Source organism: Hyaena hyaena, unplaced genomic scaffold (genome assembly GCF_003009895.1).
Source record: "Hyaena hyaena isolate Hyena2069 unplaced genomic scaffold, ASM300989v1 scaffold_64, whole genome shotgun sequence".
NCBI classification, from domain to species: Eukaryota; Metazoa; Chordata; class Mammalia; order Carnivora; family Hyaenidae; genus Hyaena; species Hyaena hyaena.
Genome location: NW_024080698.1, coordinates 2,108,689 through 2,121,227, shown reverse-complemented (window position 1 = coordinate 2,121,227; position 12,539 = coordinate 2,108,689). Strand labels below are relative to the sequence as shown.

Genomic DNA, 12,539 nt, shown 5'->3' with positions numbered 1-12,539 from the left:
CTTCAGGCCGCCAAGGTTTAACTGCTACAGGAATTGCCCTTCTGCCATAAACAACTAGAAAACTGGACAAAATGTAACAAATGACTGTTTATAAACGTTAGATATGGGCAGTGTGATCCCTCAGAGAGCAAAACAAACAAGGTGAGCCTTACCATCGCCCCAGACTACTACCTCGAGGCAATTTCCATGCCGCAGCACAAAGAAGGGGAACTCCAGAGCCCAGAGATCTTGCTGAGTTGAGAAGATGAAAGATCTGAGTTTGAGGAGGCAGTTAGAATTTGTGGCTCAGAATACTGAGGAGGAGGAATCTGTACAAAAAGAAAGATCTGCAGAGGCCACCTCTTGAGTCTGCTGAATACCGATGTGCATGTACAAGGGCTGAAACTCCATGAAGCTGGGGAAAGAACCATGAGAGCCATGGGCCCAACCATTCTGGAAGCTCATCTAGGCTCCCGGTAGTTCATGCTCTCAACAGTTAGAGTAGAAATACCTTGTAAGACATGGGGCATCACGTAGAGACCGAGAGAGGTCTTGTCAGTGGAGCTAGCTACACTTGCATTAAACTAACGGCTCCTCTTGAGATTGGACCGGCCCAAACAGAGCTTATTAGAAGCAAGCCCTGGGGGACCTGGGTGGCTCAGTCGTTAAGCATCTGACTCTGGCTCGGGTCATGTTCTCCCAGTTTGTGAGCTCGTGCCCCGCTCTGGGTGAGCTCAAACCCCACTTTGGGTGAGCTCCAACCCTGCTTTGGGTAAAAACACAAACCCCACGTCTTTCTCTCTATCTCTCTGTACTTGTGGGATTTTCTCTCTCTCTCTTCCTGTCTTTGTCCCTTGCTCACTTTTGCCCTAGGAGGAAAAAAAAAGCAAGCCCTCAAAGAATCCAATGGATCCTAAGTAACTTAACCATATGTCAGAACAAAGTCCAACACTTTTTTAATCTTAATTTTTTTAACTAAGTTTTATGGCCAATGTGGGGCTTGAACTCACAATACTGAGATCAAGAGTCACAGGCACCCCTAAGGTCCAACACTTTAAAATTTTTTTTTAATGTTTTATTTATTTCTAGGAGAGAGAGAGAGACAGCGCGAGCAGGGGAGGGTCAGAGAGAGAGGGAGTCACAGATTGAAACAGGCTCCAGGCTCTGAGCCGGCAGTCAGCACAGAGCCCGATNCTATTGTCAATAGTGCTGCTATAAACATTGGGCTGCACATGCCCCTTCAAAACAGCACACTTGTATCCCTTAGATAAATACCTAGTAGAGCAATTGCTGGGTGTAGGATCGTTCTATTTTTAATTTTTTTTTTAATGTTTTTTATTTATTTCTAGGAGAGACAGAGAGAGAGAGAGACAGCGTGAGCAGGGGAGGGTCAGAGAGAGAGAGGGTCACAGACTGAAACAGGCTCCAGGCTCTGAGCCGGCAGTCAGCACAGAGCCCGATGCGGGGCTCGAACCCACGAACCGCGAGATCATGACCTAAGCGAAAGTCGGACGCTCAACCGACTAAGCCACCCAGGCGCCCCTCTAAGGTCCAACACTTTAAAGGAATAAAATAAATTCAACACACAACAACATACAATTAATATTGTCTGGCACCCAATAAAAAATGATCAGCATGCAAAAAAGTGGGAAAATATGACCCACGACTGGGAGAAATATTAATAAAAATAGACCCAAAGTAACAATACTAATAACGAAAGTAGAAACAAGGATATGATGACAGCTACTATAAACATGCTACATATGGGCAAGAATCTAGAGGAAAATGGAAAACGATTAAGAGAAATATGAAAGATATTAAAAGGACACAAATCAAACTTACAGAGCTGAACAAGATAACATCTAAAATAAAAAGAAATACACTAGATGGCATTAGCAGCAGATTAGACACTGCAAAAGAAAAGATTAGTGAATTTAGAGACATTAGAAGTTATCAAAAATGAAACAGAAAAAAAACCTCAGGGCATCAGTGATGTGTGGGACAACTTCCAGTGACCTAATACACATATGAGTGGAGTCCCAGAAAGAGAGGAAAAAGGGAAAAGGCCAGAAAAATATTTGAAGAAATAATGGTGTTGGAACACTTGGCCATTTGTATGCAAGAAATGAAAAAGAGAATTTCAACCTTATCTCATGAGATATGAAAATCAGGTTGATGTCAATCAAAGATCTAATTATAAAAACTTAAATACAAAATTGTAGAAGAAAACATGAGCAAACATCTTTGTGACCTTGGGATAGGTTAAGACTTCTTTACTAGGGCACAAAAAGCATAAAACCAAGAAAAAATTGATAAACTGGACTTCATCAAAATTCAAAATGTCTGTTCTTCATAAGACATTGTTAATGAAAAGATAAGCAACAGACAGGAAGGAAATATCTGCAAAATATTGATTTGTATAAAGGACTTCGATCCAGAATAAAGAACTCTAAATAATAAGACTTGATAAGAGAACTCAATTTAAAAAAGAAATATGCAAGAGGTTTGAATAGACACTCTACCAAAACTATATATGTATAGCAAACATGGTACATGGAAAGATGCTTAACATAACTGGTCATTAAGGAAATGCAAATTAAAATTGCTATGAGATAACCACTGGATTCTTAGTAGAAGAGCTACTAGAGGGACAATAATACCAAGTCTAGGATGTAGAACAACTACATCTCTCATATAGTGCTGGTGGGGAGGCAGAGTGGTAAGCCCCTCTGGAAAACAAGTTTGGCAGATTCTTGTAATTCTTCTCATACTACCCAATGATCACCTTCCTAGGTTTTACTTAACAGGAATAAAAACATGACCACAGAAACACTTCTATATGAATGCTCAGAGCCATATTCTTCCCCATCTCCAGTAAGTATAAATGCCCAAATGTATTTCAACTGGTGATTTAACATAAACAAGCCATATATATAATGGAATACTACTCAGCAAATAAAGTCATGAGTCATATCATATTAATAAAGGTAAAAAAAATCACATAATCATCTCAATAGATACAGAAAAAGAATTTGACAAAATCCAACACCCTTTCATGGTAAGTTTCAACAAACTAGAAATGAGGGGAACTTCTTCAACCTGTTAGAGGATTATCTATGAAAAACCTACAGCTGACAACATACTGGTGAAGAAAGCTCTCTCCTTAAGATCACATAAAAGACAAGAATGTCTGGTCTTGCTCTCTCTATTAAACACCCTACAGGAGGCTCTAGCCAGGGCAATTAGGCAAGAAAAGTAAATAAAAGGCATCCAGATTGGAAAGGAAGAAGTAAAAACTATGTTGCACACAACATGATCTCATACATAGAAAATCCCAAGGAGTCTACAAAAAGTTCTAATAAATGAGTTCAGTAAGGTTGCAGGATAAAAGATTAATATACAAATATCAACTATAGTTCTATATGGTAGCAACAAACATCCCAAAATTGAAATTACGAAAATAATTCCAGGTACAACAGCATCAAAAAAGAATAACATCGGAATACATTATTTAACAAAAGGCGTTCCTAATGTGTACACTGAAAACTACAAACGTCACTGAAAGAAACTGCTGAGGATCTAAACAAATGTAAGGATATCCTGTGTTTTGATCTGAATATGTGAAGACGTAGTATTGTTATAATGACAACTGGCCTGCAGATTCACACCATACCTATGAAGACCCTGGCTGGTTTTTCTTTCCTTTTGGCAGAAGTTGACAAACTTCCTAAAATTTTATGACAATATAAGGGACCCAGCCAAAAAGATCTTGAAATGGAGGAATACAGTTGGGAGGATTTATATCCTGATTTCAAAAGTTACCAGAAAGCAATGATCATCAAGACAGTATGGTTCTGCCATAAGAACAGACATGTAGAACAATAAACTAGAATTGAGAGTCCAGGAATAATTTCATATATTTATGGTCAACTGTTATTTGACTAGGGTACCAGGACAATTCAATGGGGAAAGGATAGCGAAAGTCTTTTCAACAAATGGCGCTGGGATAAATGGATAGCCACACACAAGAGGATGATGCTGGACCCGGACCTCACGGCAAATACAAAAATTCACTCAAAACGGATCAGAAACCTAAATGTTAAGAGATAAAGTTATATAGTCTTTAGAAGAAAACATGGGTACAAATCTCTGTGACCTTGGATTTGGCAATGGTTTCTTAGATTTGTTGTCAAAAGAACAAGCAACAAAAGAAAAAACAGATAAACTCGATGTCATCGAAACTAAAAATTTTTGTACATTAAAGGACATTATCAAGAAGGTGAAAAGACAACCCACAGAATGGGAGAAAATATTTGTAAATCATATATCTGATAAGGAATTAATATCCAGATATATAAAGAAGTCTTACAACTCAAGAATAAAAAGACAAATAACCCAATTTAAAAATGGGCAAAGGATCTGAATAGACATTTCCCTAAAGATGATATACAAATGGCCAGTTAGAAGTAGAGCATATGTTCAACATCACTAGCCTTAAATAAAGAAAATGCAAATCAAAAGCACAATGCAATATTGCTTCATGCCCACTAGGATGGCTATAATAAAAAAGACGGACGATAACAAGTGCCGTCAAGGATGTGGAGAAATTGAAACCCTCATACATTGCTGGGAGGGATGTAAACTGATACCGTCTCTGGAAAGTTTGCTAATTCCTCAAAAAGTTCAACTCAGAGCTGGCATACAGCCCAGCAATTCTACTCCTGGGTCAATACCCAGGAGAACTGAAAGCATACAGCCCCACAAACACTTGTCCATGAATCTCCATAATAGCGTTATTTATAATAGCCCCAAAGTCCATCAGCTAATGAGTAAACAAAATGCGGTATACGGATCCAATGGAATACTATTCTACAATAAAAAAGAAAAGTGTTGATTCATGATACAAGATGGACGAACTTTGAAAACAGTAAGTGAAAGAATCCAGACACAAAAGGCCACACGCTTTATGATTCCATCTATATGAAATGTCCAGAATAAGCTTTCAAAAACAACTTGCTTAACTAACTTAACCGACACGGGCAACTAGTTTCAAATTAACTGTGATGAGGGCTGTTGGAGTGGGGCAAAACAGGAGCGCGGAGAAAAATTGAGATTACAGATGTTCTGAGGCCCCAGCTGCTCACTGGAACAGTATTTTACTCCTGGAGCGGACATGTGGGTGAGAAGATTTCATGACATAGTTCTGTTACAGATCTAGACACTCGGTGCAACTCACACTACCACGAGGCTCTTAATTTTGGTCATAGAAACAGGCACTGTGCCAGGAACCAAGGAAGCTTGACTATTTCACCAACCAGCCGTGTGACCTTGGGCAAGTCACTTAATTGCTATAGTTTCCATTCTACCTACTGATTAAATGGTCTCTACACTCTAAAATGCTCAGAACTGTGGGCCCATGTACTCAGCACCAGGCTTCGAAGTAACGAGGGGTAAACACCAGATGAACCTAGCAATATAATAACACATCCTGTATTATTCTGACTTCCGAAAGGCAGCTAGAGTCATCTGCTTATTTTAGGAGCTCACTGTTCCCTGGGAAAGATCCTTTTGGCAAAAGCAACCGTTCAGATGACAGTCAGTGTTTTGGAGAAAAGCAACTAATTTATGGACAACAAAGCCTGTTTTTTTTCCTTGAAATTTCATAGCTGTAGGCCCAGAAAGAAAAAGTCCCCAGAAGACTTAAAAAATATGGTCTCAATTCCCTTTTATCTCCCACCCAGAGCTGAGAGAAGAGCACCAACTGTGTCATATTAAACACATCTGCATCCAACACCGATAAAAGTGCATGACCAAGGGAACAGATAAGAATTGTTTTCAATTTGTTCAGATGGGACTGGTTAAATTTAACCTAATTAGACCAAATAATCAAAGCAGGTGTTTGTAAGTTGCCAATGTTTTTATACTCTGTAATTGTTTGGCTGTATTTCCCAGGAACTTGAGTAAAGGAAGTTAGTATGTCATAAAAATCATTGACCTTATATTTATTCATGTCACACATATATTATTCACATTCCAGGCAGCACAAGTACAGGGCATTGTTGAATACTTGTCACAGATTTTAGCATCTGACCATCATCAACATCTAAGCTGGCCTTTGGAGTGCTTACATTACCTAACTTCCATTATATAAATACAAGCGGCAATAAGTGAGAGCCTGTCTTCTAATCTTAGATCGATCTACAAAGCACATTGACTTGGCATTTAGACTCTTTAGGGATTCCGAGTCCACACTCACAAGCTGGTCACTTTGAAGGCATTATGAAGAAAAATAATAACAATAATAAAAGTTACATTCTGGTAAAACAAAGTGTTTATTGCATTTGGCAGAATGATGAGATCTGAACTATAAATCTCAACTAACAAAGAAGCCACAAAACGCAGCCACCAGCAGCCTGGTATTGGGAAGTGCTTCACGTAGAGGCCGTAGGTCCACTTGCGAAGGGAAAAAGGGCAGGTGGCTGCCTGGAAGCGGTCAAGCTTTCTCTTTCTAGTAACCTGAGTCTGTCCCAGGCACACTCTCGTGGTATTCCATACACTGCTGGCACAGGAGACAGAGATGCAGGCAGGAAGATGCCCATGAAAGCCTGTGATCTGGAAACTCCTGTAGAGAGGATCCCTCTCTAAGGCCTGGGGGTTCGATAAGTGAGGAAGGGGAACGGGAAGATAAACCAACCAACAGGGTTCTCGGGCGCTCCTCCCCGAGGTAGGGATTTTTTGAATTCTGGCCTGCGGGGCCACAGCGTAGGTGCCGGCAGAGCCAGATTCTTCCATCTTACTACGCAGGCGACACTTGGCCAGTTCTCTCTGAGCCTCAGGGGTCCTCACGTCTAACTTGAAGGATGGCTAGGACCTCCCTTCTAACGCTCACAAAATGCTTGACGCGCTGCTTGGGCGTGGATGTAGGCCCTCAACGACTGTTGGTCAAAATGATTACGATCCCTACAATGAAGAGGGTATTGAAAGTGCTTCCTGAGAACCAGGGTGTGCTGGGTATTCTATATACACTGCAGGGGTAGGGAAACGGCCTTTTGAGATCACGTACACGCTGTGGAGTAGGCCGGAAAATGTCCAGCCTGGGAAGGAAAAACTGAAGGCGGGTTTCCAGTGAGAATGAAAGCTGTCTGTCTCCCGTCCCTGCCCGGGCCTGCAAGGCAGCCCCGAAGTGCTTGTGGCAACGAGCCTTCTTCTTCCTCATCCCCCAGCTCCAACTGGAGACTATAATTTTCTTTCTAGCAGGAAACTGATGCATACAAATGATGACAGCTGGATTCAGAAGAGGAAAAAGAATACAGGGGACAGAGAGTCCTTGTGGGTTTAAATCGCTTTAGAACTCAAAACAAAACCCCCAGATCTGGAATTTTTAAAACCTAGTTAATGGCTGAGGAAACCTCAAAGGCTGGGGAAGCATGAAGATAAAAGTCTGAATCACACAAAACACATCATTATCTTAAGCTTTTCTAATCGTCTTCTCTGCCTTCCCCCCTCACTGTTTTTCTCATTGTTTATGCCCTGGCCCCTCAATGTGGTTCTGAGACACTTTGGAGATAGAAATAGCTTTCCAAGGTCACGTACAGAATAGTGTTTTGAGAGGAGATGGACAGACCCTCTTCCAACCAACAGAAGTTTCCCTGAAACTGATACTACTTCATTTCTTCCGGAATAATTAAGCGCCTTCAAGATTCACAGTTTGATTCATTTACTGCTGAAATACAGGTACATGTACCCATAGGGATAAAACAGAATTATGGTGTGTAAGATTCATAAAATGGAAAATAAGAGAAAGAAACACCCATGATGGCACCACTCTAAGACAAGTATTTTTAAGCACTGTGCTGCCTTTAACTGCAGTCTGGTTCTCTGGCCTCCACTCCCGCCTCCTACACCCCCAATGCTGATGATCACATGTCTGGACAAATCCCCCTGACATTCCATGAATGGATTTTCAGTTACATTCATTTTCAGTGACAACAGGAACTTAGTTCATAAGGGTCCTAAGCATTCTGTGAGGATGAGGGCACAGAAGGAAATGTCACCTTGTCCTAGGAGACCACACGATGCCACGCTCTGTCCTACATCCTTCAATAATCTCCTTTGTCTCCAGGGTCAAGTCCAAGCTTCTCAGACTGGCCTACGAGGTCCTTCCTGATTGAGTTCCTGCCGCTGCAGCCTCCCTTCCAGTAACACCTGCCTGGTCTCGAACTGATACTCTGGTCATTGTCCTAGCTCTTTGAAGGCTGTGCTGACGTGTGCCTCTGTGGCTCTGGCAATGGTCCTCCCTCTGTCTATAATGTCACCTTGACCTTGACCATGTATTGAATCTCTACTCACTCTCAAAATTCTGTTCAATCACTTCCTCTTCTATGAAGCCTCCTTGCCTTCCCAAGAAGAAATGACCATCCAGGGGTTCCTGGGTGGCTCAGTTGGTTGAGCGCCTGACCCTTGACTTCTGCTCAGGTCATGATCTCACAGTTCATGGGATCGAGCCCCATGTCAGGCTCTGTGCTGTCAGCATGGAGCCTGCCTGGGAATCTCTCTCCCTCTGTCTCTTGTGACCCCCACTTGTACATGCATGCTTTCTCTCTCAAAATAAATAAACTGAAAATAATAATGAAAAAAGAAATGGCTTTCCATTCTTCGGTGCTTCCAATGTATCCCCAACATACTTCCTTTGTAATACCTGCAAACCCTATTGTGCCTACGTACAAGCCCAAATCACATGTATGTATATCTCTAGCTATAGGTGCTCAACAAGTCTGACGCCAGCAGGTCATTTCTGATGACTAAAAAAATAAATGAACAACAACAAAAAATGACCCTTATTTTCAATCAGTCGGAGGGGCAGGAACATCCTTAATCAAGTGGATTTCCTAATATTCTGTACCAGGTACGCCATGCTTCAGTATTCTCCTAGGAAAGCAGCCCATTTTCTTCTTCCCCAAACATATTTAAATAAGAGGAGAGTTGTGAATGTGAAGGCTGCACGAAACTGGATTAGATGCATGTTTTCAGCTAGTGATAATGATAATAATATTAGCAGTAGCTAATATTTATTGAGCATTTATTCTGTGTGATGCAAAGCACATCCTACACGTAGGAATTTACATATATTAGTTGACAACGAGTCTAACATACAGATCCTGTTATCGCCCCGATTACAATAGAGAAAAATGGTCTCAGAGAGGTTTGGTGACTTGCCTGAGGTCACAAAACTGGTAAACGGTAGACCTAGGATTCAAATCCAGGCAGATGGCTTCAGAGCCTAAATGACAGACTCCTTACTCTCAGCTTTGTGAGCTAATAATGGAGGTAGGTATGCACACATTTACAGACACACACATGCTATAAACATACGATTTGCATCAGAAAATAAATTTACATCGGATTGATGTGTGCATTAGATTCTTTAGACAAAGAATCTATGACATGATCTGTTCTTTCAAGGTGCTCGTAAGGTAACACTATAATGTCATGACAGTATTGCAACATCAGGTTGTAGTCTCCACATCCAAATAAGTGACCACCTTGTTTGGCGATATATTCAGCTGTTGCTCAAACTGCCCTTGGAAACAGTTTATGGAACACATAAGAGTAGATTTCATTACTTTAAGCTCACAGTTTGTTTCCATCCTCAACAGTGCCATCCACTTTAACCGCCATCACATCTGACCTTTGGTTAGTTCTAAAAATCTAGTTCCCTCCTCAAAGAAGGAAAATTTGTTACCACTGTTTGTGTGGATGTACTGTATGGTTACATCCATTCATACAGATAGACACAGATATGCACACACATCTGTGGCTTATGTGGATAAACACCAAAGGACTGGATAAAATCCTTGCTTGTCTGTTGGGAATATAATATGAGCCATATATACAAGGTTTATGTTCCAGTAGCCACATTTTTTAAAGTAAAAAGAAACAGGTGCAATTAATCTTAATAATACATTCTATTTAACCCAATATATCAAAATTATCATTCCAACATGTAATCAACATAAAAAATTAACGAGAAAATCTACATTCTTTTTTTCATACTAACTCTTTGAAATGTGGTGTGTATTTTATTCTTACAAAACATTCCAGTTTGGATCGGCTGCATCGCAAGTGCTCAGGAGTCCTGGCTAGTGACTGCCATACTGGACAGTCCAGGATAAAATAGTTAGGGGGATGGTTGTCAGAACAGGGTAAGAGCAAGAGTACCCACCCCCATGTATCTTACTCCGCAAAGTACTGGCCTGAAGAGGGATGCTGCATTGATCCAAGTACAATACTGTTAAACCACAGCTTGTGACCACATTTAACTGGGGTACAAATTCTAAATACTGCAAGACTTTAGAGAAAAGGATGGTTCAAAAAAGGCCAATGTTGTCTTCACGGAGGAGCCCTGCCATCAAAGGGTGGGCGACTGGAGAACAGAGAAGGGAATTCCACAGCATTCAGCGGCCAACCCCTCCAGATGAGGAATAAAGGTCCTAATACATCAAGAAAAATTTGGTTCAAATATGCTGATGATTATAGTCAACCAATGTAACGACTGGACTTGTTAGTCGTGAGCAACTCTTTCACGGCCATAGTCCTTTAACCACTAAGCAAAGAAGTATCAAATAGCTACATGGAATTTGGAACTGAAATACAAAAATCGAGGAAACCCAAAACAATGTACTTGGTAACACCGGACTTATAATCTCTTCACCCTAGTTCAAGTGTAAAATATGGTGGCGCAACCCTGGGATCCCCCACAGCGAAGGTGATCTATAATTTATTGTGCAAACCTGGCCACTTGCAAGAGGAAAGGGGAGCACCATTAATAATCATGCTGGGACAAGAGGCATAAAGTAGGCCTGCTTTACAACTATAAAACTATATGATTCTATCCTACCAAATGGATACGGCAGCTCCCGCTATGCAGGGATGTGGAGCTGATGAAAGTCCAGGCAGGTTCTTACCTCTGCATGGCCACAGGGGCTTTGTGGGCTAATACACATCGATCCGGGTGAGGTGGTTTCGCACCTCCCCCTCAAAGCACTTTAAATTGGTTTGAATTTGGGAACAGGGTTCCATATGGACAGAGCTGGACTCTGACAGCCTGAATGTATTTGCTGAAGACAACAAATCATTGACAGACTAAATGTAACAGAGGAAAAGCCTGGCCTGCTTGTACTCAGAATGTGACTTTGTAATTGTAGCCTCTTTTAGACAGGCCTAATCAATTAGAAGAGGCTGATTTTAACCAGTTGCAGGCTCATTACCCTGCATTCCAGTTTGTGTTGATGAAAATCAGTTTCAGTCTGTGGCCTGGAACTCATGTACGGCACTTCCTGCAGCCTCTTATATAAACACATCAAAAAAATTTTTTTTTAATTTGGAGTTGCCCTTCTCCATTTTAAGAAAACCACTCTGTGAATCAAGATTAAAATAGAACAACTGTAATATAGATCTGGGGCCCCATACCAGGAAACGTACTTGACCAAGGAACATACCTCAAGGCAGAGCTTTAAGGCAGCGAAGGGGAGAGTTGAGACACAGTCTCAGGTGTGGAGGCTCCGGGATCAAATGAGTCCCGCTCTGTGAGGTCCACGGAATGGAGCAGAATGGACTCTTGGTTATTGAAAATGATGCACTTTCAACGAAAATGCATGGAAGAGGGGGAAAAAGCCAAGGTCTCTGAAATACAGAGAGCATCTGAGTAGAGTCCAAACTCTTTCCTGAGTGATCAAATCGAAAATAAATAGCAAACTCCCAACTAAGCAAGCACAAGTTTCCTTGAGAAGCTTCTTTGAGGGAGCCTAGGACCCTACGCTTAATTGTAATGTGTGGTTAGTTTTACCAAAGTAGAAGCTGGGGGAGTGTGTGGTAGAACTCGAAACCTCACCTGTATTTCAAAGATCTGTAATCATTCCAAAATATGATGTAACTATGAATCATACCTGGCTGGTTGCCTGTCGTGGGTTTGTCAAGGCAGTGAGTCAACAGGAAGAGAATATCAATATAGACAGCTCTGGTCACCAAACATGGATTTTGCCTAGAAAGGTAAAGAACAGAAGGTAAATTGATATTTTCTCTCTCTGAGGCCTGGGTCACAGAAGAGAAGCAGGTATTCTGTAACAGGCATATCGTGAGGCTTAGGGAGTTATGGCGAATCCTAAAAAAGACAGATAATCACCAATGGCAAAAACACGTCAGTCAGCAAGTGAGGAAATGAAATCCTAGAGCATATGGTGGCGGATGGGGATACACACGTACGGAACAGATAAAACTCTCATGCTCCGGTTCCAAATAAAGCAAACCGAAAACAAACAAAAACCAATACCCTATCCTAGGCTATTTGAAAACAAGGAGGTTGGCAGAGGGAATTATATTCTATTATTTTCCTCTTAAGTGGACAGATCTGGGGAGGGGAAATCAGTGGTTACGAGTATCACTGACTTAGCATTTTGGAGACGGAGAACTACAATCACATAGGACAAACCATACCTATGGACTTAAAATAACCAGCTGAAAAACAAACACACGGAAGGGCTAACAAACACTGCGACAGACAT

General features: G+C 41.2%; 1 protein-coding gene across 4 annotated transcripts in view; it reads right to left on the bottom strand.

Moving 5' to 3' along the window:
• Nucleotides 1-12,539, bottom strand: part of THADA (THADA armadillo repeat containing) — a 319,486-nt gene that overhangs the window by 65,774 nt on the left and 241,173 nt on the right. For all 4 annotated transcript variants that reach the window (XM_039232420.1, XM_039232421.1, XM_039232419.1 and 1 more), the window contains exon 31: nucleotides 11,925-12,019. In XM_039232420.1, the coding sequence (XP_039088351.1) occupies nucleotides 11,925-12,019 (95 nt within the window). The remainder of the gene's footprint in view (nucleotides 1-11,924; nucleotides 12,020-12,539) is intronic.